The following is a 27,978-nucleotide window of genomic DNA, read 5'->3' as shown; positions in this document are numbered from 1 at the left end:
AACGCGGCTCTCCTGTTCGAGACGTGACGCAACGGTGTCCGTCTAGCGCAAGTTTACAGAAGAAAAAAATTGTAAAACAGAGCGAACAGCACCTGAGTGTGTCATTGTGAGATATTTCAATAATTTTTAACTCTATCTGCTCACGTGCAGGGACGAACTATCATATGGCGCCCTCTAGAGGCAGTCAGGAACACATGCAGCTGCGAAATAATATGGTTTAATTTGTTATATATATATATAATTTTACATATGTTAATACAAACAAGAAGGTTATTTCAAGAACGAAAATAACCCTGATTTTCTAATAAAGAAGAACGTCGTGACTTATTCTTAGAGACAAACCTATACATCTCTCAAGTAAATGCAACAGGTGACACAAACCATTCTGGTAGAAGCGTCAATACTCTGGCCCAACTGTAGGGGTCAGCATTGTATAAGATTGTGAGATAGGACAAAGTGAACATAAATAGTAAAGACATTTGGTGTAATAGTTTCACTAGACAGGTTAAAAAAAATCTTTAATCATATCAGAACTAACAAGCTGTGAACACAAATGTCTATGACTGTGAAATTAAATGCCAATTTTGAGAGAGTAATTTTAAGGAATTGTATATCAAATTAAAATCTTTTTTTTTTGTTCTAGCTAATTGTTAGACTGATGCTAAAGACACAAGAGCACTCAACCTGTTTTATTTTAACTGAAAAATGACATTTAATATACAAAATGCATTTAATGCAGCAGTACGTTTGTCTTCTGTTTGTTAGGATTTGTTTCATATAATTACACATGTACAGTATTTTACCCATATCGAAGACAAGTCACTCATATTTCTACATAAAATATTGATGAAGTAAATAATGTACATCAGTATATGAAATTGGCATACAAAACAGACAAATTATAAATTTCTTTGAACATCCAAATGAAATGTTTAGAGCCCAAGCACTGAAAGTGCAGAAGCCCTATTGTTCTTCTAAGGATAATTTTTTTTATCATTCTTTTCAAGGTTTTCGGTACTTTTGGGGTACTTAACATGCATGAAAACTCTTGAAATTTTGCACACACATCAGAGTCGTTGCCATTAGGGCTGGGCAAAGTTGCAGGTCCCCTTGAAAATTGGCATGTAACAGGGTCTCTGTAGCACCCCCATTTTCACCTAGAGTCACCAAACTTGGCACATATATTGTTCTCATCAAGCTGAACATCTTTCATACTTATAGACATTAGCTCACTCAACAGGAAGTCGGCCATTTGGATTCTCTGAACTTTTAAATACTCCTTCTAAGGGATTCATATGACTGGCACCAAATTTGTGCAACATCATGCCAAGACATTGTAGAAGCTAAATTGCAAATACATTTTTGATATTTTGAATGGTGTTGCCATGGCGAAGCAATACATTTATGGTGAATACAAGAAAACAGAAAATGCCTTGTATCGTCTGTGAGCATTGTGTGATTTTGATGAAAATTTAGATGTATGTTTGGTAATGGGGGCTAATCACATGGATGCGGGTCACGGTCATAGCACCACCAACTGGCAATAGGAAGTATGACACTTTTAACAGACTTTGAAATAGCCATCTTATGTTTAAATGAATTGCTTCAAAATTCTTTAGAATAAATGTCAAGACACTACTGATGTAAAACTGTCAAGGGATATTTGATATCCTAATAGTGTTGCCATGGCAACACATTAATTGTTATTATTCCTTTCTTCCTATATTTGGGTGTTTAATTATAGTAATATAATATTTACAGTTATTTGCTCCACCCAACAGGAAGTCAGCCATTTTGGATTTTTTTTATATTGCAAACTCTGAAATTTTAAATACTCCTCCTATGGGATTCATGAGACTGTCATCACATTAAGACAATATTATGCAAAGACATAGAAGATGCTAAATTGTGAACAGTTTTTTAGGACCGATGGTGCTTGGGCCCGTCATCATTGCTTGCAACTATATTAAACCTTGTAACTCTATGGCAGAGTTCATTGTGCACTATGTAAATAAAAAAAAAAAGACAGAGCAAGAGATGAGCATTGGAAAGGACAGAGGACGAAGTTTATGCCACTGAAGAGTGGCAGAGAGGACAAAAGTTGTGTTGTGTAATCTCCTGCTCCAAAGCACAATGCTTACACACACTGCACAACCAGAACTGATACTCTGATATCACTCTTCCTGTCATGATACAGGTGGGTAACTTGCCCTCAGGCCTGAAAAAGGAAGAAAGAAAAAGAGAGATTTAACTTGGATCATGTTGCATTCTTATGAACATAACTAGGGCAGCTATTTCACTAATCAATCTCATTTTGCGCTATGTTGATTACAAACTGATAAAGAGAGTAGCGTGAAGTAATGGTTTAAGATCATTGTCCAAATAATCGAAAGAAAAAAACTCCAAGTAGGTAAATGGAAAGTGTTATTGGCATTCAGCCCTAACACCTTCTGGTGCTTATAAAAAAATAAATAAATAAAAAAGCTAGTGTCTTTAGTTTAAGTTTAGTTAAAAGCATGGTGCTCCAGAGCGAGACACTGAATAAACAGCAAGGCTTGGTGCAAGAGTCAAAGACGTCCATCTTGCACATGTTTACATAGAAAAACTATTAAAAACAGCAAAACAATTAAAAACAGCACAAACGGAAACAAAAAATATGTTTGGTGTGAATGACCCCTAATAGAAGAAAAGCATCCCACTGGTTTACAGCAGTTTACTGGATTAACAGTGTTAACATGATATTTGAATAGACTGGAAATTTCCAGAGATCCAACACACCACAGTGATTTCAGCCTACGTCATACATGCCTAATAGTACATCATGCTTGTCACACTACTGTACACTTGCGTCATTATGACATCACTGCTCCGTCTAACTGCCGTATGGAAGGATCTGCCTCAGTTATCAGTTAAACAGTGCATGAAAAATGTTTCCAGTGGTTGTACTCTCCATAAGCTCATACAGCTCATATGACTGCTGTGTTCCTCTCATTCTCACCCGTCAGTGAGGCTGTCTCGCTGGCTTTGCCGGGTATCTCGTGGGCTGTGTTTGGTGAAGATCTCCAGGGCCAGGTCTTCGTACAGTTGCCTCTGATCTGGAGTCAGTGTTTCCAGAGATTCCAACTTGATAAAGGCACGTGAGCATGTACCAAATGCACAATTGGCAGAGGAGCAGATTGCTAGCAAAGAGTAAATCTCCACAGCAGGTATAATATCCTCATAATCACGGAGATGAAGAGCTAGAAATAGAGAATATAGCAATTACGTTTTATGCCTAATGCAAAAATTTGAATTCTTGAATCGTTCTAGCACAGTTAACAAAAACATACAATAACCCACATAAATATATACGTGTGCGCACCTCTTTTGCAGGTGGTCGGTGGACATGATGTAAGCTGTGGTTTAAACATTCTTGTCTTGACCGTCATGTAAGCAAAGTTCTTTTGCGACGTCAGTGTGTATGTGTTAAGCATTAAAGACTTTAACTTTGAGTTTGTTTTCTCTGTTCAGGCGAGTGATTTAACACTGTGTCTGCGGAGACAAGGCTAGACATACTATGCATGCATTCACAAATGTGCACACACACAGATCATGATTTACAATATCTATAAAAGTACATAAAGGGAGCAAAAAAGTAATCCATAAAACCTGGTTTAATCAATATCTTCTAAAGTGATTCAATCTATTTTGGGTGAGAACAGACCAAAATGTTACTCCTTTTTCACTGTACATCTTGCCATCGCAGACTCTAGACACAATCGTGATTTCAAGTTCCATTACACTTCCTAGTGCTTGATGCATGCACAAAGCGCTAGATGGTGCTAGGAAGTGTAATCAAGTTTGAAATCATGATCACCAAGGATACTGCAGATGTCACGATTTTCCCCTTCCGCTATCTAGGGCAAACCGCGTGCGCTGAGTGCATGAAGTGTCCAACATTCCACACTCCGTTTTGACGGTTGAAAAAGTGCATAATCCGGGTACTTAAAGTACACTTCTTTTTTATGCATTTTCACTGTAAATGTACTACTCGCACTACTTACACTACAAAATGGCATAGTATAGTGCAGAAGTGTGCGGTTTGCGTCTCACATAGTGTTTCAGTAACCACAAAAGTTATATTGCAACTTAGTTAGAGCATGTATTTTTGCTTGACGCTAAATAGACGCATGCAAACAGAAGTCACAATCACCTGAAGAGGTAACTGCAGTAACAGTGTGCTGCTAAAGCTTTGTTAGTATCGTATCAGACGATACATAAAAATATTTGTGTAAAAAGTATTAGAAATATACTTTATCACTTTATTACAGGATTATATCTAAAATAAATCACCAAAAACGTTATTGTTTTGTTCATAAAATCGTTGGCTTACTATGCAAGGGGCAGCAAAAGACAATTTGGGTTGCACGAGACAAACCTCAACATACTGTCTCCCAAAAATGACCACTAGAAATTCCTTTTAAAAAAGGACCCCATGAAAGTCATTGTTTAATGTGTGGATTGTATCATGGCTCACTAGTTCCATTGTTGTGTGTATACATGTGTGTCACCTGTCCTCATGGCCGCATCCACCTTGCCATCATACAGCTGTCTTTGTGCGAGCAGGAAGAAATGATAGGCCTCTGCCCCACGCCAGGCGTCATCCAGGATACGGCTGTCTGAAGACGACTCATCTTCCTCTAACAGCCCTGCTAATGCACTGGTGGCCTGAAATAAATCACACACAAATTACCCACCACTAGGCTGTAAATGAGCCATTAATCACAACTGATTTCCTGCCCCGCTGATGCTCTCGGACACTGAGTCAGACTGCAGCTGCAGACCATTTCACTGAGTATAACTTATCAAATATCCAAGTTTTTGGGATATCTGCTGGATAGAAAACAGAAAATTACATATAATGTGAACTAATTAAATCTAATCTAATCTAGGCCCAGGATGCGAAGTATCTGTGAACATGAAACCAAGGGGCAAAATCACTGAACAGCTGCGCCACTTTTGCAAGTTTCTTTTCTGCGCAAAATTTTTTTTGAAGTAGCACTGCATCTTAATTATTTATTTAGCTAATTGTGTTCAGAAAAGATTTTCTGGGTGCATTTGCACCATTGCCTGATCTGCATAATTCCTTTAGTGAATTGGGTGTTAAACCAGCTCAGATAGCGCCAGGGGCGCCCGCAGGATTCTGATCCATGATACGCAGAACACAATAAAACAAATGTAATCGTTACTTGTATTTGAATCCCAGCAGTTATATGTTTACATTATGCTTTCTTAAATCATACATTTTAATTTATCTTTAATTAAAATATTTTAAATTAGTCTTCATTTAAATAATTTTTATCTTGCAGTTCCTTATGTAGGATTTAGGTGCGCAAAAAAGTTCAGAAATTGTACTCTGCTTGCTTTTATTATTTTTTAAACACTAGTTGGGTTTCCATCCAACTATTTTTATACAAATGTTTAAATTGCACATAAGAAATCCTGAATGGAAAAGCTTGATATGCGAATAAACTCTCAAAAAGCTATTGACAAACGAGAGGCTGCCTCGAAATGTTATTACAATTACATTATCCTTGTCAACTCCAGATTAACAACCAAATACATCAAGCGTCCCACCAATCACATTCTTTCAAAAGTAATTCTAGTTTTGCTATTGGTTTGAAGCGTTTGACCACCTTTTATTTTGTTTGTATTTTTTTCTGATGTATTTTATTTAGTGTGCACTATAATTTTGTTATTTTAATGTGTGGTTATTTTTCTCAATGTATTTTAACAAAAATACACACATTACCTTTCATTTAGAAATGATGTAATAGAAAATTCATATAGACATGCTGGTAATGTTAGGGTACGCAGTGTGCGTACTCCGCGTGCAGGCAAGGGTGCCACTGGACAGCGCGTGCAAATAAACTACGCTATTACCAGGAGTAATTCACATAGAAATTTACCCCAGAGAGTTTGGGATATGTGTGAGATTGAGTACCTCTGATTTCTTGCCCTTGGTTTTGCTTTGCTGTGAACTTTTGATCTGAGTGTGGAAGTTTTCCACCAGCAGGGCAGCGAGCACATACAGCTTCTTCACTCGTAATGGTCTTGTTCTCTTTTTCGCCTCTTCTTCAGCAATCTGACATGCACACAGCCAATAAGTGAAATAAACTGCAACATTATATTAGAAGTATAGTAAAAATCTAACATTAAATAGCTAGTTCACCCAAAAATGAAAATTCTCTCATCATTTATTCACCATCATGCCATCTCAGATATGTATGACTTTCTTTCTTTTGCAGAAAAATAACAAAGATTTTAGAAGAATATCTCAGCCTTGTAGGTCCACACAATGCAAGTTAATGGTGGCCAGAAATTTGAAGGTCCAAATAGCACAAAAGTAATCCACAGAACTCCAGTGGTTATTTCCATGTCTTCATATGTGATATGATAGGTGTGGGTGAGAAACAGATCAATATTTAAATCCTTTTTGACCATAAATTCTCCTCCCTTCCCAGTAGGTGGCGATATGCACAAATAATGCAAATCTCCAAAAAACAAAAGAAAAAGAATGTATAAGTAAACATGAAGATTTATAGTAAAAAAAAGGACTTAAATGTTGATATGTTTCTCACCCACACCTATCATATCACTTCTGAAGATTTGGATTTAACCACTGGAGTCATGTAGATTACATTTATTCTGCCTTTATATGCTTTTTGGACCTTCAAAATTCAGGCTAACATTTACTTGCATTGCATGGCCGGCCTTACAGAGCTGAGATATAAAAAAATAAAATAAAAACATCTTTGTGTTCTGCAGAAGAAAGAAAGTCATTCACGTATGGTATGCATGAGGGCGAGTAAATGATGAGAGAATTTGACTTTTTGGGGGAACTATCTCTTAAAAGGTGTAAATTCTGTGCCTAAAGTGGCACTAAATGGAAATGCAATCTGTTTATTTTATTGGCCTAATTGTTGGAATAGTCTGGGGTGGGACAACCTATTTTTATAAACAATGGATGACAGGGGAGTCTTTGAAACTTGTTTGAAAACAGTAACTCCTTTTCCAGTTCTACTTGGTGCTGCAGAAATTGCACACTACACCTTTAAAAAAATCACCATCATCGCTAGTTTTCATAACCTGAAAATTTCCACTGATTTTGTATTTTCTTTTACAAGAGGTTACTAATGCAGTCAGATGTACCTTAAACATGAGTTTAGCAGCATCCAGGAAGTGGTGGGCTTTCCTATACAGCTCCACAGCCTCTAATGTTTTGTTTTTCTCCAGCAAGTGTGAGGCATATTTGGACAGCAGAGGGCCAATCTCCTTCATACTGTGGTTTTTAGCAAGTTCAACAGCTTTGTTCCACTAAAACATAACAAATTAGTTAAACTATTGTACATTTCTTGTCACCAAACACTAAATTTGAACATTTCTCACGGACAGGGTTGCCAACTCTCACGCATCTGGCGTGACACTCACGCATTCAGCCTCATTCAGCCTTGAGGCTGAATGCGTGAGTGTCACGCCAGATGCGTGAGAGTTGGCAACCCTGCATGGATGATTTATCACATATAGGTATCATGAACAGCAGAATTCCACTTAGATGAGTTTCAGTGTGATGACATTACAGCCGCATCTGGATCTTTCAGTAGAAATGCTGATGAGCACTCTGATCTCTCTGAACCTCTCATTTAAAGTAATTCACACTGACAGAGGCATCATTACCCCTCAAATGCCATAACCCCATTTAAAGGGCAATGAGTCAGCATTTGTTTAGTGATGGGGGGGCATATTAATTAGGGCTGGATGTCTAAAAAAAACTGTCTTTGTATGGCAGAATTAAATTAACATTGAACCTCGACAATTATGACATTGGAGTGTCATATTGGAGTGGTGGTGGCGTAGTGGCTAAAGCACAGGGCTGTTAATCAGAAGGTCCTTGGTTCAAACCCCACGGCCACCACCATTGTGCCCTTGAGCAAGGCACTTAACTCCAGGTTGTTCCGGGGGGATTGTCCCTGTAATAATTGCACTGTAAGTCGCTTTGGATAAAAGTGTCTGCCAAATGCATAAATGAAAATGTAAATGACATATCACCTACATGTAAAACACACTGTCACTTGTGCAAATGTGAATGAGAAAGCCACTGGTAGGTCAGCAGAAAAAGATATATTTGATAAATATGTAAGATTAAATCTGTAATTTTGTTATATTATTTAATTATTGCAGATATACACTCACTGAGTATTTTATTAGGAACACCTGTCTATTTACTTACGCGATTATCTAATCAGTCAATCGTGTGGCAGCAGTGCAAGTCATAAAATCATGTGGATAGGGGACATGTTCAGTTAATGTTCACATCAACCATCAGAATGGGGAAAAAATTTGATCTCAGAGATTTCAACCGTGGCATGATTGTTGGTGCCAGACTGGCTGGTTTGTGTATTTGTCATTGCTGATCTCCTGGGATTTTCACACACAACAGTCTCTAGAGTTTACTCAGAATGGTTCCAAAAACAAAACATCCAGGTGCTGATTACATTTTTTCTGCCTTTATATGCTTTTTGGACCTTCAAAATTCAGGCCACCATTTACTAGCATTGTAGGGCCCTACAGAGCTGAGATCTTAGTGTTCTGCAGAAGAAAGAAAGTAATTAATGTATGGTATGGCATGAAGGTGAGAGTGAAGATCACCGATGCAGAAATCTACCTCTGTCCAGTGTCTTTATATATGTGATATATGCACACATTATTGACAACGAGTGTAATTCAAAGAAATTGTGGAACCCAACTCTCACATACATTATAAAGTTTTCTTTCCTTAAAAAGGAACTGAATATGTTAACAAAAAAAATTTGATTAATAATCATCAAACAGCCCTAATATTAATACATGTTAAACCTGTAATGTACACAATGGTGTGTCAAAACCATACAACAAACTACATTTCTGTGTTGATTTGTCTGTATGAACTCTCACCTGGTTTAGATGCACACAGGCGTCCACAGCTGCTTTGGGCTGATTACATTTCAGAAATGCACCGACTGCCTGCTCACACATCCCCACAGTAACAAACATCTGACCAATGTCCTGCACATGCACACACACACACATTCATACACAAACAATAAAGTACAGTTCAAGTCCCTTTAAGATCATGTAGAATTGCTGCTTGGTTTGCTAAAAAAGAATTACAGAAGAGAGAGAGAGAAAGAAAGAGACAGAGAGCTCACTGGTAACAGTTTATGGTTCTCTGGTAGAGAGTTTGCAAGTCTCTCCAGACCATCATAGTCCTCCAGCATATAATAACATTCAGCCAGACGCTCCTGATTACGACCCTGCAGGTAATACTGCACTGCATTTAACCTGTGAAACAGACAGAGAGCACATACACTTTATTTATCAGGCCTCTGTCTCACATACTGCAGAATGCATTACACCAATAACACAAGCATTTATATAATGCAAATAAAGCCCAAAATAAATAACCTTAAGTATGTTGTAAACAATTATTATATATGTGATGTTTTATTCAAAGCAAAATACAGTACACCCATTAAAGGAACAACCCCATGGTGGCAACTTGGATAAAGTGTTGTATGTTCTTAGATATTCAGCTGCATGTGCACACATACAAAAATCCCATGCATATACGGTACATTTATACAGTGCACATACATGGCATATATGCAAACACTCATACTTGAACAATCCCTACCATTTCTGTCTGTCTGCAAAGTAGTCTCCAATGGCGTTGTGGGCCTGCTCTAGCAGCGCATCATCTGAGTCACCTGACCCTGTCTTGAGCATCTGAAGGACTCTGAACCAATCACCAAGCTTTATCCGCAAACTGATTGCCAAGTCCCTGAGAAAATTAAATCATTAATATAATGAAAGATAAAGTGTCATTTTCTACAAAGATTTCATACAGTATAACCAGTATGCATGTGTGTGAGAGTGTGTGAGTGTGTGTCATGATAACAAATCGCTCTTTAACTCTTTCAAAAAAGTTACTTGCAGCGCCACACCTATTACCATCATTAGGGGAAAGAACGGTGATCCAATCTCTGACCCCCAGGAACAGGTTTGCAGATTTTCTGAGCATTTCTGTGAGGTTCTGGGGGAGGGGAAGCCCCTCAGCCTGGAAAACATTGTGGGACAAAGTGGGGATGACACTGCTGGGGCTGCGGTGCCTCAAATATGGGGAAGAAGTCACTCCCTGTGGGTGGCTGGCTGGCTGAGGTGCCATCTTTGGAGGAAGTACTGAAGGTGATCCGGAGCCTGAGACCAGGAAAGGGAGGGTGGCGTTTGTACAGACTGCCCTACATGACATCATAACAACTGCCTGGACCACTGGGTGGGTTCCGCAGGATTGGAAGGATGCCCTGGTGGTCCCTCTCTTTAAAAAGGGGGACTGCACAGATTGCAACAACTATAGGGGTATCTCGCTCCTCTGTGTGCCAGGAAAGGTCCTGGCAAGGATTATTAAACATTGCCTTGCCAGGCACGCTGAGGAGAGGCTTGCAGAGCCCCAGTGTGGTTTCAGGAAAGGGCGGTCTTGCACAGATGCCATATTTTCTGTTTTTTATTTTCCTATGATACCATCAGTAGGCCTGGGCTCTGGGTTGTTCGTCGAGCTTTCGGAGTCCCAGACCCGCTGCTAGCGATCATTAAGGACCTTCATGATGGCGAGCGGGTCCAGGATTCGGAGCCATTTCCGGTTCACCTTGTAGTGTGACAGGGATGTCCTCTGGCTCCCACATTATTTAATATCTATTTCGACCGTGTAGTTTGTGCACTTCACGTGCCTCAACATGCACATAGCCTGGCACAAGCATTGTGGTGACGTCACCGCCACTTAGTGGCGAATGGCGGTTGTTGATGTGTGTGTGTGTGTGTGTGTGTGTGTGTGTGTGTGTGTGTGTGTGTGTGTGTGTGTGTGTGTGTGTGTGTGTTCACCTGCGATCCATGTCCAGGTACATCCTCTCTGCCTCCTCAAACCTGCTGAAGTAAGCGGCTACTTCGGCCTGTTTCATGGCTTCACTCTGCAGATTGCTCAGTCTCTTCACAAATTCAATGCCCTGATAGTCTCTGCAGCGCACAAACGCCTGCTCAGCGGTCTTCAAATCCAGCTTTTGCAGTGCCGCTTCTGCCAAAAGACGCCTGGAGATAAAAGAGAGAAATTTAACATACCTCAATTTTCAATCAAAGCACAGAGGGCTTAAAATTTCACACTGAACACCTTAAATGTCATACTGTATATTTCTAGAGTCTGATACAATAGTTGGCATTGATTACCAAATTACACTTCATGCGTCTTAAATGATTGGATTAATATCTGATTGGGTATGCACATTCCTATTTTTTTACTATTTATTTGACTTTACTTAATGTTCCTGCGCTATATGCAAATATAACAGAGTTCACTTCTGTGACTGTAAAAATGCCGAGTGATCGGATTGCTATCGATCTTGGAGGGCATTTACACGTGATCTTTTCATGATCGGATAGCTTTCCCATTGGTCAATTCCCACTCAGAGATTGCTGTTAATCTTTTTCATTGAAAATAGGTCTGTGAACTCACATGGTTTGGTGAATTGAGTAACAAAAGTGGACAGGGAGAGCTTGTCTGAGATCTTTTCATGTGCTCACAGAAAGCTAAGAAGACATTTGACCTGACACGTTGGCATGTTATGGATGAGCTCAATCAAACAACAGTGCCAGTGTTCTCACTCCTGCATCCAAGCAAACACACATGCACACATTCAAAGACTGACACATGGCTCTTGCTTTTCTGTAGGATTCCTTCTTCTGCCTCACAGTTTCATTAAGCAGCATTGAACAACATACAATAAGGGTAAATCTTACGAAAACAATGTCACATTTCAACCTAAAATTAAATGAAAAAAACAGAAAATATATATTTTGCATAAAACATTTTTTAGCCTCTTTTAAGGACTAATTTAGATTTACCTGCATTGAGACATTGCGTTTATGACAATTATGCACAATGTCCCTGAAAATTATCATTTTTGTATATTCCTATTATTTCTTACTACCGGTATGTTCTTACTAGATTTGGGAGGAAAATGTGCTTACATATCTAGAAAATAATAATAATAACATATATATATATATATATATATATATATATATATATATATATAGCACCTTTTAGTAATATAGCACAAAGTGCTACACAAAACAAAAAATCAAAACACTCTCAGTGAAGCAAAAAAAAGTAAAAAAAGAAATATATATATATATATATGTATATATTACAAAGTAGTAAAAGCAAGTTAATACAAATTAGTTTGTTAACAAAAAACACTGATTCAGCAGATGTAATATCCCTGGGCAGGCTGTTCCATAATCGTGGTGCCTTCACTACAAATGCTCTATCACCTTTTGTTTTGTATCTGGATCTTGAAACAGCCAACAGTTCATGACAAGAAAATCTAAGAGATCTGACTGTTTCATAAAGTCTTAAAAGTTCTGCTAAATAATCTGGCACCAACGCATGTAGTTCCTTACATGCATTGGTGAGATCTTAAAATACCTAGTTCATGTCAAAAGTCTAGCTGCAGCATTTCCCTGTAGCTGTGCTAAAGTGTGTTGATTTAAAGTTAAAAACAGTGCATTACAATCTGCGAGATGAAATAAAAGCATGAATAAGCTTCTCTGTACCCCTAAACCTCAGAACCTATCTCACCTTGGAAATGTTACTTAACTGATAAAAACAAGACTAAACTAACTTCCTGAAATGATATTCAAAATTTAAATAATGTCACAATGCAAAAACTACTAATCTACATTAAACATGAGCCAACTTGACACTAGGGTTTACCTTCCCTCTGATGTAGCATGAGTCCAATCAGAAATTCCTCCTTTTGCTGTGAGAACTGACAGAGCCACTAAAACTCCAGTGGGCCTCTAAATCAATAGTGTGGCTCAAAGACTGTCATGTCTTATACCTACAGGTAACTCACACTCACTCACTTTCTCTCTCTCTCTCAATGTTCAGGCAGGTAGAAAAAAGCTCTCAAGGAGTGTACTGTCATACTGGTTTTATCTTGTACTCACAAATCCAGAATCATCATTCAACTGTACCTCACACCTCATTCAAACCATTAAACTGGACCTCAAACTTTCCACCATCTCCTTGAGGAAACACACATACACACAGATATTGGCACACACATATAAGGCTGCATTGCACACTCTTAAACAATCAGCAAATACACAGTCCTGTGTGCAAACAAAGTGTTTTACTGCACTCTTCAGTACTGCCTAACTATACTTTCATTCATGAGCTCTTCTATGTGAGTGTGTGTGTGTGTGTGTGTGTGTTAGGGTGGTTTACAAGGACTACAAGGGTATTATGCTATACATGTGGTTTATAAGGACATTTCTAGTATCCCTGTTATTCAAATTGCTTAAAAAAAAAAAAAAAAGTTTTTTGAAAATGTAAAAATGCAGAGTTTTTAGTGAGGGGTCGGTTTAGCGGATAGAATCTATAGTTCGTACAGTATAATAATCATTGTGTCTATGGAGAGTCTTCATATGGATAACCGCACCAACGTGTGTGTGTGTGTGGGCATGTTTATGTGGTTTAAGAGGACAATTCTTTAGGTTACAAACTGGTAATTACAAGGGTATTATGCTATACATTTCTAGTGTCCCCATAATTTAAATAGCTTATAAAAACATATTAAACTATGTTTTATTGAAAATGTAAAATGCAGAAAGTTTTCTGTGAGGGTTAGGTTTAGGGGTTGTGTTAGGTATAGGGGATAGAATCTATAGTTTGTACAGTATAAAAATCCTTATGTCTATGGAAAGTCCTCATAATGATAAGTACACCAACAAAAATAAATAAAGTGCAATTAAAATGTGTGTTGTTCAACTTTTTGAATGATGGCTTTTCAACAGTTGTGAAGGGCATCATCTCTTAGTCAACGAACCTACAATACTTCATCCGTGCATTCTCTCCATCATGGGCATGTGCATCACTTATTGTGGGTTGTTACAAGTTTACTGTTGGTGTTTTATTACCTTTCATCCCAGGACCCAGTTTAGCTGCTTTGGAAGGGTAATGACTTTGAATGTGTATGAATAAATCTGTTTTGTTCCCTCCTTGGGCTGAGCAATATGCAAAGTGAAATATGTTCACAATATTTTTATTAAAAAAAAAAGATATATCACAATATCCAATTACATCGTCAACCCCCTGGCTGAGGGATCATGAATATTCTTGCTTTAGTGATTTTGCATTAAAAATGTAATTCATTTATATAAAAAATAAAAAACGTAACCAAAAAGACATTTCTAAATTCAAACTGCACTTTAAACAAACCTAAAAAGCAATTAAAATAACGACGTGGTCAAAAATAAATAATTAATAATCATATACAATCTTTCCATTTACCATCACGCAACTATCCATCTATGACAACAGGGAGAAAATTACTAATGCAAATTAAGATCTAAAAACAATTTTAAATGTAAACATAATAATTAGAATGATGATAATAATCACTGAAATATAAATCATGGTTTGAGGTGGATTTGTTTTTGTTTTATTATATGATTTAATCACAGTATAACATCCGAGGTTCTTAACCCTCCTACCAACCACCAGAGGTAGCCCTCTCCCGAATACTAACTCTGTACCATTTCTTCATTTGTTACTTCCTGTTTGAACTATATAAATACCATGCTGTTTCCATTGTTACATTGCAAAATATTGCCAGTTCATCCTGCCTCATTAAGCGTTTTTCATTGTTTGCATGTTATGACCATTGCATGTTTTCCTGGATTTACTGCTTTTTGGATACCCATTTTTTTTCTTGCCTTGTTGGACTGTCTTTTTGGTTTATTGGATTATACCGCCTGCATAATGACTACCTCTATTTGCCTGCCAATTTGGATTGTTTGCTTGTGTTCTAATAAACTTCCTGCACATGGATCCTAACACCATCTCCATGGCCAGTTCATTACACACAGATGTATAGGCTATATATAAAGTGACCCTGTAGAGTTGCGCTCTAAGCTGAAATGGTCAGAGGTCATTTGCAGCATTCTCATACACGATACTATTCTTGCAAAAAAATTACAGATGACTGAAACAAAGAAAGAGTGAGAACACTTTACATATGCACGTTCCACGAGACTGCATGCCTCCGAACAAACAGTGCGTCTGACATGCGCATAGACGCCTTTTCTGTCATCTGTTCTTAAAAACATAATAAAGTGTGCACGTGTCTCCGAATCTGAGATGCTTTACACTATCCACCATGCACATTATAATCGCTACCAGCAATTAAAAGTCTTCTGTCAGTGCACGTACTTTGCTGCCTGTGTAATTTGTTATGTTGGAACTGAAATATCACCTGGCTTTCAATGTGTTATTTAGGCTCATTTATCATGGGTCAAAAACACTTAATTTGACAATTAACACTTAATTTGACAATTCTTTATTTAAGACTATTCTATTCGTATTGATATTGGAATTTCCATTCATAATGTTTCCCACTTTTTCCCCGGTATAAAAATTCAAACCGGTGTTGTCCCTTGTACCAAGTAAAACCGGTAACACCGTGGCAACCTTATGTGTAATGAGTGCATGTCTCACCAGAGGCGTGGGTGGGGATTGTCTTCTATAAACTGAGAAGCATCTTCAATTCCAACCTTCTCAATCAGTGCTCGGCTGTCCCTCAGTGAGCGAATCTCGAAGTTCAATAAATAATCTTTATTTGGAACTTCTGGATCCTAAAAGACAACATACACAGATAGTCTACTGAGCCATGATAATCAGACTCATACAGTACATACTGAATTTCATTCTCAGTGATCAGAAATGTCCTATTATAGCCATTAGCAATGTAATGCAAAAACTGTATTAATCACAAATAAATGAATTCAAAGTCAAATTTGAATCATCTCAATCTGACATATCTGATTTAGAGATTACTCAAACTGCCCTGCAAAGCTTTCTCAGAGAGATTTATAAAATCATTCGATGAGTTGAAAGAGATGTGACTCTTATAATGATATTTCTTGGTAATGAAAGAGTGACAGGAACTAACCTTCATAATATCATCCAAAAGAACAGATTTTATCTCCAGATCTTCAAAGTGGCAGATGAAGCCAGACGTTTGAATCGGCTCCTGTATTCAACATGACACAAATATAAGCAAGGAGGGAATACTCACAATATTACACCTTTTATCCCATCCGCCTCAAGGTTTGACGTGTTGTGCATTCTGAGATGCTATTCTGCTCACTACAATTGAACGGAGTGGTTATCGGAGTTACCGTAGCCTTTCTGTGAGCTCGAACTTGTCTGGACATTCTCAATTGACCTCTCTTATAAACAAGGCACAAAACTACCGCTCACTGGATGTGAAAATCCCAGGAGATCAGCAGTTACAGAAATACTCATCACATTTTCCCCCGTTCTGATGGTTGATGTGAACTGACCCATATCTGCATTATGCATTGCACTGCTGTCACACAATTGGCTGATTAGATCGTCGCATGAATAAGTAGGTTTACAGATGTTCCTAATAAAGTGCTCATTGAGTGTATTCATATTCATCTGTTTCATATTTGTGTCAATATTTTGTGACCACTGTGTGTGTATACTGTGTGAACTAGATATATAAGCCATTCTGATTTCTTTATACCTTTCTGTGCTGGGAGAAAAAACTCTTGCGAGTCTGCTGTCTGTGTTTTGATCTACAGGCATGTGCTCTGTCATTTACTGAGGTGTTTGTATGTTTATTTAAAAACTGTAGCACTTCCTGAACCCCATATACATAAAAGTACATAAGTATAGTAGCTCTGAGAAATGTCATCCCTTATCACTCAATCTTTCTTTCCATTTATGCATTTTTATGTCAATTGTTGCTCTTTTCAAACACTGCTGTACATGTGTGTCTGCATGTGTTTAAATGTGTTACTGTCTTTCTCTCTGTCTCACCTCAGGGTCGAGGTTTCTGAAGACATACATTCTGGTTTTCTCCATCATGGAAAACAGATCTGGGTTGTCATTGGCCCATTTCATATCCCAGACATCCTTGCGCTCAAATTTAGATGGGTCTCCAGCTGCAGACCAACCCTCTGTGTCCCTTGACGAAGCTTGTGTCTCTACATCCAAAAATGTCAACAGCCCTGTAATGTCTATAATAGCCAGACGGCTGGAAACAAAAGATGCAGGTCAGGTGTGGATAGTACATAAAAATCTAACAAAATGGCACGAAAACATCTGGAGTTATAGTAGGATAGCAATAAAGAGAAAGAGAGAGATCTGACCTGGAGTTACAGTTGAGAGACAGCTGAAATGCTCTGGTGGTGAGGGAGTATTTTTGCAGGAGGCCGACGTTGGGCAGACTGTACCTCTGCAAGATACCAGACTCACGACCCTGTGGACATCACAAACTCAAAAATAAACATCACTATCACATCATAAGGTTTTGCGCTTAAGAAGCACATATTTCTTGTGTGTACATAAGACGTACCACTATAAGCATCCAGTCTGATGCTGTGATGCAGCAAATTGGATCTCTGGTGGCCTGAAACAAAGTAAACATTCTTTTTACCATCACCATTATCCCAGTCTCTGACCCTTATGACCTTTTTGATTGAGTTGAACTGTATGCAAAACAACATTTTCCCTGAGACCTGGGTCCCTCTGAATTGTCTTAGAGAGATAAAGGCAGCGACTGCATTTACATGCAAAATCTTACACCAATTATGCTTAATAAGCTGACAATGTGTAAAACTATGTAAACACCTAATTTTTGTATTTTTTAGCGTTATTTTATCAGGGAAAGGTCATAGACTGAGATGAGGTGTTTGTCCTAACAGAGTGTTTTATGGGATTTTTCCCACTAATCCTCTGACAAGAGCTTGAGAGAGCCACAGGTGTATGAGTGTGATGAGTGTACTCACTGAGAAGGCCTTGGCAAAGTTCAGTGTCCCATCCGATATTCCGCTTGTACTGTCATCAATGTGATAAACCCTAGAGGAGAGAGACAGCAAGACAGAGAGTGAGAGAGAAGGGAGTAAGACAGTGAAAAGAGGCAGTGTGCAAGTTAAGTGAGAAAAAATTAACCAGAATGATAAAGAAAGTAAGGTATTGTCGCAGCGCTTGTCTTTCATGTGGAAGGGAGACTCTGGTAGAACACTGGGTCCAGTCCTGTTTTGTGTGGGTCACTGCATTTCATCACACAACCATGAATGGAACTTTTTAAAACTGCTGCCGTCAATGAACACGCCCTCACACTGTGCTGACAGACGGATGGGCAGACAGGCAAGCCCACAGAATTTATGCATCACAGAACACAAACTAAGAAGCTCTTCAACAGATGAAAGCTTACATATTGCACTGTGCTGCTACTTTAACTATAATTCAGCACAATAAATCAAGCTTTAAAGGGATAGTTCGCCAAAAATTTGTAAATCTCTCATCATTTACTCACCCTCATGCCATCCCAGATGTGTATGACTTTCTATCTTCAGCAGATCACATATGAAGATTTAAAAAATATTATCTCAGCTTTGTTGGTCCTTTCAGTGCAAATGAATGGTTACCAGAACTTTGAAGGTCAAAAAAGAATATAATGGCAGCATAAATGTAACATATGACTCCAGTGGTTAAATCCAGGTCTTCAGAAGCGATATGAAAGCTGTGGGTGAGAAACAGATCAATATTTAATCCTTTCTTACTATAAATCTCCACATTCACTTTCTTCTTTTTTGGCGATTCACATTCTTTGTGCATATTGCCACCTACTGGGCAGGGAGGAGAATTTATAGTTAAATAGGACTTATATATTGATCTGTTTCTCACCCACACCTGTCATATCAATTCTTAAAACATTGATTTAACCACAGGAGTCATGGATTACTTTTATGCTGCCTTTATATGCCTTTTAGACCTTCAAAGTTCTGGTCACCCTTCACTTGCATTGAAAGGACCTACAGAGCTGATATGCAGTATTTATTTTTTTAATTTGTTTGTGTTCAGCATAACAAAGAAAGTCATACACATCTGGAATGGCATGAGAGTGATTAAATGATCAGAGAATTCCCATTTTGGGTGAACTATCACTCTGAGAAAAGCTATTGGTGACCTTTGACCCTCACCTCTCTCGACCTTCTTTTCTGGTTTTGGTGACCTGGTTGATTTCAAGAGCGGTGAGTTTCTTGGCAACGCGATACTGCCAAACATAAAACACCTCCTTAGATGCAGCAATCACATGAGTCTTTGTCATAGTGATGAACAGGGGATCTGTGATACAAAACATTCAGGAAAGAACTTTTAGAGCATAATTGTTTTCACACATTTTAGAAAACACTGAAACAAAACTTTAGAGACAATATAGAAAATGTAAGTCTTTTGTTTGTTTGAGAGCTAAGACAGATACAAACAAACATACCACAAATTGACGTTTAGTGGAGAGTGATCAGATATTTCAGAAATTGATTGAATCAGTAACACATTTATAAAAAAAATGTGGCTGCACATTGAAGCTTCAAAGGCAGTCATAATCACACAAACCTATTTTCAGAGTGGGATTCTGGGACATGGATGCTAAACAAAAATGTGAAAAGGCTTTGTAACTTTCCACCAATCAACCGGATTTCACCTTAAAAGTAACCATCTTTTCCTATGAGTAACTATAACTTTTGCCATTGAAGTGTATGTCTGTTGTTCAGGCCCTGGAATTTTCCACAGTATGAACAAGGTGAACGTCTCACTCTCCCACAGATCTGCTCTCCCAACCAGGGGAGGAATTTAGCAGGACGCCTGTGAGAGCAAGAGGAAGGGAGCTGGGATTCCCATTGCAACTATTACACTGTGTGTATTGGTGTTATATCAAACACGAAGGGCTTCAACTTTTACAACCACAATCAGTTTTCTTGCTTATCATCAAAGAAACAGTCCTCAAACTGAGAGAGCAATTAAATATATTACAAATAAACCTTCAAAACTCAGAGCTGGGTCCAATAAGACAAATCAGACCTTATCTATAAGAAATTATTCAGCAAATTAGACATGTTTGTACTACACGGCTGGAATTGTCCCAGGTGGTCAATTTCCTACATAACTATGCTAGTTTCATGTTTCTTGTATCACTTTGCAGTCTCTTTCTTCTCATATGATAAAATAATTTGAACTCAAATATACTATATTTCATGTTCATTCATTTATTAATTAGCTAGCCAAATAAAGCTTTGCGTCTGGGCTGTTTGTACATTATCCCTTACGTATTGAATCAGTGCATTTACTGTGTGATTTTACTCACCTATGTCAATGTATTTAGAGTCCTGTGGGGTTCCAATTGAGTTACACAACACCAGGACATACTGTGAAGAGAGAACAGATAGACACCTATTTACTGCATGGGTACAGTAAACTAATCAGTGTTAAGGAAATATCTGCTAGGCTTCTTTTGCGGATGTTCATAATACCTTTCTCCTCCTAGACGTTACTTTGGAAGGTTTTTATTGGACACCTCATTAAATGCCTGTGGTAAAGCAGTTGAATCTGGCCCTTAAGAACAGCTTTCTCAAAGTTAAGAACCAATGAGATTCTACTTTAAAAAAATATAGTATTTTGCATTAGCTAACACTCTACTGTAGGCTGTGTTTTTCTACTGTTGGCAGTCCTGAGCGACATCATTGCTTAAAGGAATAGTTCACCCAAGAATGAAAATTCTCTCATCATTTACTCACCCTCATCACATCCCAGATGTGTATGACATTCTTTCTCATCATACACATCTGGGATGGTATGAGAGTGAGTAAATAATGAGAGAATTTTCCTATTTGGGTGAACTATCCCTTTAAAATCTTTAGTTATACAAAATATAAGTATCTGAATGGTGCAGAGCTTTATAGCATTCCTAAATACAGTGGCCCAAAAAAATATTTGGAAAATATTTTTACTGCATCATATTTTGAGAGGTGCCATTCTATTACCGTAGCAGATCCAGCTTCAGTCTCTTTTTCCTCCTGTTAATGAAATAATAAAGTTGTGATAATACACATTTAGCATTTGATTGCATCTCACCTTTAAAAGAAGTAACACAGAATACATGATACAGCTGACACTGAATCAAGATCAAATCTCTTGATCAAAATAATGCAATGTGAATCTATGATGGATGTAGTCAGACTAAACGAATCTCTTGTGTGGGAAACAGAGATTGCTAGAGTATTTTCTGATTCGTACCTGTTGGTGTGTGTCATCCGCTTTGGTGGCCAGAATGCAAAAATCTCCACAGGTAGTAATGGACATGAGGCTCTTGACATATTTCACAAACTTCTCATTATTCTTGGTGTCCCAGAACACAACGCTGTACTCCAGCCTATCAGGACGCGTGTATGCATACACCACCGTGTTACTGCAGTAACCCCACTACAAGAACAGAGAGTCAGATTAGATCAGACAAACTCCCTGAAATTTACCAGAAGTCAGTTTTGGTAAACAAATATTTCTGATGTTTGATGAGGTTTGGATGGGATTATCGTCTTCTCTAAAGACCCTGTTTTTTTAAGCAGATAAAGTGACATTATGGTGATCTGCAGTTTATCACACCAAACTGACAGTGCTGTATTGAGCATTATATCTCCATTGAGCTTGTAGCATGTTCTTGTTGTACACATGTTCAGTCCCAACTGTCCGTCTGTGGTTTAAGCCTTCTTCACTGCCAGACAAATGTGGTTTCTTAGCTCTCTGAATGCATTTATGAGATCTCTCAGATTATATCAATGTCCTTTTCTTCACTGAGATTATAAGGAAACACTGACACTAACTATAGTTCCAAATTCTTGTGAAATCCCTGAAAACGGAGCCAGCTACAGAGGAAGGAAAATGCCATTTATTAATGAAAGAAGAATCTATCACTCATTTTGTTTATGAGGGAAGGAATTGATCTGACACTAAACACAAGGACATCATTTCATATGAAAATCAATCAAAGAGGACTGAGAGGAAAGAGTGTTTTCTATGGTCACTCCAAAAATATCTCTTATTAATTATCTTTTATGCATTTCGCAGAACATCTTGTATGTTAAGTTATATAAAGAGAAACTAAAGCTAAATTTCATATTTCTTAATAAGTACTCTTATAAGATCAGGTAAATAAAGAGACACTAAAACAACATTTCATTAAATGTAGTTTTGGTTGATTGTCTCCATGTATGTTTACGGTTGTATTTTTTCAGATACATCTCTGGATTTTCAAAATGTTTCTCATTGCCATCATTTACAACTTAATTACCTTGTAATCTGGCCGAATGTTGGCAAAATAAATGTAGGAATCTACAGCCAGGCCGATTCTGAGTCCTCTACCTTCCCATGATACAGCAGTCATCTGCTTACCCGGTACCTTCAGAGTCCGCAAGTGCTACACACATGATGACATCGGACATCATATGAGATCATTTAAGTGCATCAACAGGAAATTACAGGAAAAAAAAGAACAAAATGATTAATAAATTAAAAAGATTTGTTTTTTTGTTCTATTCAAAAAATTAAAAAGTTTTTTTAGGGTTAGAATTGAAGGAACAATTCACCCAAAAATTATAATTCTCTCATTATTTACTCAGCCTTGTGCCATCCCAAACTGCCATCTTTCTTTCTTCTCTGGAACACAAACAAAGGTAGTTTTATGGATATAAGATGTGTTCATATACATACACAGCCGTGGCCAAAAGTATTGGCAGTGACATAAATTTAGTGTTTTGCTAATTTTGCTGCTTCAGTATTTGTAGATTATTTTTTCACATGTTTCTATGGTATAGTGGAAAACAATGATAAGCATTTCATAAGTTTTAAAGGCTTTTATCGGCAAGAACATTAAATATTATGCAAAGAGTCAATATTTACAGTGTTGACCATTGTTCTTCATAACCTCTGCGATTCGCTCTGGCATGCTGGATATCAGCTTCTGGGCCAAATCCTGACTGATGGCGATCCATTCTTGCCTTATTAGAACCTTCTGAAGATTGACCACAGGTTCTCTATGGGATTAAGATCCAGGGAATTGTCTGGACATGGATCCAAAATTTAAATTTAATGATCTCCGAGCCACTTCATTATCACTCTTGCCTTGTGACATGGTGCTCTATCATGCTGGAAAATGCACGCATCATCACCAAATTGTTCCTGGATCATTGGGAGAAGTTGCTCTTGCAGGATGTTTTGATACCATTCTTTATTCATGGCAATGATTTTGGGCAGAATTGTGAGAGAGCCCATTCCATTGGATGAAAATAAATCCCACACATGTATGGTCTCAGGATGCTTCACTTTTTGCACGACACATGACTCATGGTAGCGTTCACCTTTTCTTCTCCGGACTATCGATTTTCCAGATGTCCCAGTTGGATGGGGGCTTACAATAAAAATAAATGAAATGAAAATAAATTTGCACCAGTCTTCTGCTGTCCAATCCTTGTACTTCCTGCAGAATTTCAGTCTGTCATTGATGTTTTTCTTGGAGTGAAGTGGCTTCTTTGCTGCCCTTCTTAACACCAGGCCATTGTCCAAAAGTCTTCGCCTCACTGTGTGTGCAGATGCACTCACACCAAACTGCTGCCAATATTGAGAAATATCTGGTGGTGACACGATTCCGTAGCTGACTCCTCAGGAGGAGACGGTCCTGGCTCTGGCAGGACACTCTGGGACATCCTGAAGCCTTCTTCACTACAGTTGAACCTCTCTCATTGAAGTTCTTGATGATCCGGTAAATGGTTCTTTCAGGTGCAATATTCTTTGCAGCAATTTTCTTGCATGTGAGGCAATTTTAATGCAAATCGAGGATGGCTGCACGTCTTTCTTTACAAGTAACCATTGCTAACAAGAACACAATGATTGGAAGCACTTCTTCACTCTTTTTATAGCAATCAGCCTGCTCTTATAATCCAATCAGAATGATAGTGTGATTTCACCTGAATAGTACTCGTTCACAATTTCCCAGGTGCTGCTATATGATTAGTGAAATGATGTTAGCTGGTCATTTTGTGCCAGGGCCAAAAAACAATGAAAGTTGGGTTTTTGTGCTAAAGTTAATTTTTTGGCCAAAGCTTTTTGCAATTATTTAAAATGCATCCGATTACTCTGCACAATAATCTAGAAACAATGTGAATCAACACCACAACAACTGAAGCAGAACATTTTGTGAAACACAAAATTTATGTCACTGCCAATACTTTTGGCCATGGCTGTACATACAATGCAAGGCAATAAATCGTGCCATCTGCAGACTCCTTGTCTAAAATGTTTAGATGTAATTGAGCTTCATGATTGTGCCAAGGACACTGCAAATACCAAGATTAATAGTGAAAAAGTAGTTACATTTATGACAAAAAAACAATTGGATTGCTTCAAAAGACATGGATTACAACACTCATGTTGTAAGGATTACCTTTATGCTGCCTTGAGGTAATTTGTGGAGCTTGGAATTGTTGGACCCTTTAGAATTGTATTCCCAAAACACCTCATATCTCCATCAAAATATATATTTTTTGTGTGTTCAGCAGAAAAAAGAAATTCATTAAATGTAGAGTAAAAAGTAAACAATGAGAGAATTATAATTTTTGGGTGAAGTATTTCTTTGAGGTTTGAGTTGGGTGTGTAATCTGTCCTCACCTCTCCGAACGGAGTGTAGAAGTGAACAATGTTTATATCTTTCTCAGCTCCACTGTTTCTGAGTGATCCAGCTATAGCCAGAACACTGCCGCAGTGATTCCACTGGATACTGGCAACCTGCCACATGCCTGTCTCGATAATCACTGGATCTACACACACACAGACAGACATACAATAAGAAATTACAATTTGTACTTTCTCCTCCAGATTCTCTCTCTGTCCATCCAATTCTAGTATGCATTTATAATAAAAACACTTAAAATACATAAACTGTGCTCACTGTCATCGCTCTCATGGCGCATCACTTGGCAGTGCCCATTGGTGAAGCAAACAGCCAAGCAGGGACAGTCTGGCTCCAGATACCCCTCTGTGCCTGGGTACCAATGCATACCTGCTATACTGAGGGCACCTGTTACATTCACCAAACAACTCATGGTCATCTTCATCTGTGAATTCACACACACAAAAAGAGAAAATGTGTGTTTTAGCTTGAAGTGTTCCAAATGACTGGATAAATAAACAGCTAAAATATCTAAATGGCAACCACACTAGAAAAGAAAACAATTTCTCACATCCTCAAGACGCAGAGACAAAAACTTGCTTAATACATTTAGTAAAAGAGGTTAGTTATCACACATTTTTATGCTCTCGGCACTTACAATGAAGTTTCCCTGGTTATCAAAGATGTGGATCTCTCCATTGGCCATTCCAAAAAGCAGGATCTTACTGTCAGGAGACCAGGCCACATGTGCCAGCTGAGTCCCTTTCAGTTCTTTACCCCATATCCTGTTTCCTACAAAATCACACAATCATACACATATAACCAAACAAACCATAAATAAACAAATCACATGCACAAGTAATCAAGCATGAAAAATCTATATAAACAATAATCGGAAATGTTTTTTGCTTTTTTGGCTTGTAAAATATACTGATCAGATAGTTCACTAAACGATATGCCGGGAAGGATTTCAGCATTAAAAGTGCAGTCTGAAACCACATTGCAAATCTGGAATTTTTTCCAATTTAAACCTGAAAATAAACAATAAGGTTTAGAAATGTGACAAATTTAAAACAAATACGTAATTATGTTAAAACAAAGTTTTACATTATAACTTTTACATTGTTACAACTAGAGGTCGACCAATAGTGGATTTTGCAGATATGATAACTAAGGTGATTGAGTAGGTCAATAACTGATTAATTGGCCACTAATTTTTAAAAGTAGATTTACAGAAATGTAGATTTATATGTTCTTAATCTTTCCATAATACGACAGGCACAGAGTCTACAAGTGTGCAAAATGAAAACAAATCCAAATTCAGCCTATTGTGCAACCAAATCCCAATAATAGCCTAAAACAGTTCAAAATAAAGTTTAAGACACGATGTCACAGGTCACATTTCTGTATAGTCGCATTTTTCTTTGCATGCTCTCACTTGATTTTAGAACTCTTGTTGATTCATCTAAAATAACAAAATATGCATTGAAGTGAGGATAATAAAATATGGATGAATATTATTAATATCGAAAGATTATCAATTATCAATATTGAAAGATTTAGATATAACAAATCCCGACAAGATGTCAGTGATTGTTTTTATTTCACTTCTAGAGGCTGCTGTTATACTGTAATAATAATTTTTTTTTAAACATAGTTCCAAAAAAGCAACTATAGGCATGATAAATGAGTAAAAATGATATATCGGTCAACCTCTAGTTACAACCCACTGCATTTTCAATATATAACAGAGAGTGGAGTATATGTGTGCTCACCGTCCACTGAGCCCACAATCACAGCACCATCCTCATACACGATACAGATCTTTAGACCATCCGCGCTCCAGCTCATGCTCCTCACAACAGACTTATTCCTGTTATTAATCATCTCCTCATACCATGAACCTGTTAGACAAAGTCACACATTTATCAGCTAAAATTAATTATATATACTTTCTGGAATGGGACGGAGTACCTTTGTAAAGCATCCAGACAATGATAAGCCCATTTTGGTCACTGGTGGTGAGTTTCTGGTATTGTTCATTCCACGTCACAACCTGCACTGCTCCTGCAGAGCCAACCAAATTTTAGAGAGTAACCAAAACAAACAATACACACAGAGACCCAAGCACAGGTACATGACTGATGTCACACATTTCATCTTTCTTACCACTGTGGCCCTCCAGCGTCTGATTCATGGACAGATTGCTGGGAGCAGCCAGGCCTTTTAATTTAGCATCATCTAAGAAGAGGAAAAAAATCTGTAATAATAAACTGGTTGATTGTTGGATTTAATTCATACATGAATGTATAGAATCATTCAAAATATTCCATGAAAAAAAAAAAAATAATAATAATAATCTATATAGAAATGCAGGTAGTTCCAGTTCTTGATACTATTGTCCTATTTAAACATAACAAGTGATGATGTGACAAGCATTTTCTATTGAGCACCATTACTGTCACAAAACACTTATAAATTAATCCAAATAATTTATCTGCACTTATCTCTGTGACCCAAAATAGGTTTGTGTGTTATGTTTCCACCTGTGTAAGTCTCAAGTTTGAGGACTTTCAAAAGGCCATCTTCTCCTCCACAGGCAATGAAACCTTGATCTTTGTTCCAGGACACACATTTTAAAACTATATTGTTTGGAATGGCAATCTGAGTACACAAATACAATGCCATCAGCAAATATTAATATATGCAGAAACAGCTGTCGTTATCAATAAATACATTATTTTAAGATAAGTAACTGTACAGTGGTAAATAGCAAACCAAAATAGATCGCAACCGTATTCAGTCAGCAGATAAAACATATTCTTATTCATGAAATGATCATGCAGTATGTTAAACTTACCTTTTTACTGAGATAAATAAACATATTTGCATTAGCTTAGCTGACTACGTTGCCCCGAGTTTTTGTAACTATTTTCCTTGCCTTTTGGACTCTAATATTATATTTTAGTCCCAAAGATTTTAGATGATTAGTGTACTGCCTTTATTTGAAGGAATTGTACACGTAAGCGATTATTCAAGACATTTGAAATAGCGATGTGTTTATTTTCCATGCATTTACGCTGCTCCTGTAAAACGGTTTGCTTGGTTTCTAGGTAACCAGAACCGGAAATGGCGTATAATCACGCAGTCATGGTATTTGTAGTCCGATCATTTGTAGTAACGCTTCACTCATAACATGATGGCACAAACGTAAAAGTTGTTAAAGGTGCATTCACTAAAATGAAGAATAATTAACCTTATAAAAGCTGTTTTATTCTACATGGAGAGGATCCACTCATGGGGGCTGCCATGTTAG

The 27,978-nt window shown here is 37.7% G+C and overlaps 1 protein-coding gene across 1 annotated transcript; it reads right to left on the bottom strand.

The window, feature by feature from the left end:
• Window positions 1-556: 556 nt before the first annotated feature.
• Window positions 557-27,719, bottom strand: wdr35 (WD repeat domain 35). The gene is made up of 28 exons (XM_052151392.1): window positions 27,523-27,719; window positions 27,209-27,326; window positions 26,832-26,903; window positions 26,637-26,729; window positions 26,438-26,566; window positions 25,321-25,454; window positions 24,942-25,107; window positions 24,662-24,810; window positions 22,290-22,415; window positions 21,239-21,424; window positions 20,986-21,018; window positions 20,310-20,370; window positions 19,147-19,291; window positions 17,950-18,019; window positions 17,517-17,570; window positions 17,311-17,420; window positions 16,979-17,195; window positions 16,083-16,163; window positions 15,629-15,765; window positions 10,954-11,157; window positions 9,713-9,859; window positions 9,228-9,360; window positions 8,974-9,084; window positions 7,192-7,356; window positions 5,984-6,124; window positions 4,551-4,707; window positions 2,999-3,239; window positions 557-2,218 (listed from the first exon to the last, which is right to left on the bottom strand). The coding sequence occupies exons 1-28, from the start codon at window positions 27,544-27,546 to the stop codon at window positions 2,068-2,070; spliced, it is 3,555 nt and encodes a 1,184-aa protein (XP_052007352.1). The 5' UTR covers window positions 27,547-27,719; the 3' UTR covers window positions 557-2,067.
• Between the last annotated feature and the right edge of the window lie 259 nt (window positions 27,720-27,978).

Source organism: Xyrauchen texanus, chromosome 20 (assembly GCF_025860055.1).
Source record: "Xyrauchen texanus isolate HMW12.3.18 chromosome 20, RBS_HiC_50CHRs, whole genome shotgun sequence".
Taxonomy (NCBI): Eukaryota; Metazoa; Chordata; class Actinopteri; order Cypriniformes; family Catostomidae; genus Xyrauchen; species Xyrauchen texanus.
Note: the sequence above shows the minus strand (reverse complement) of the source record. Positions and strands in the feature narration are given on the sequence as shown.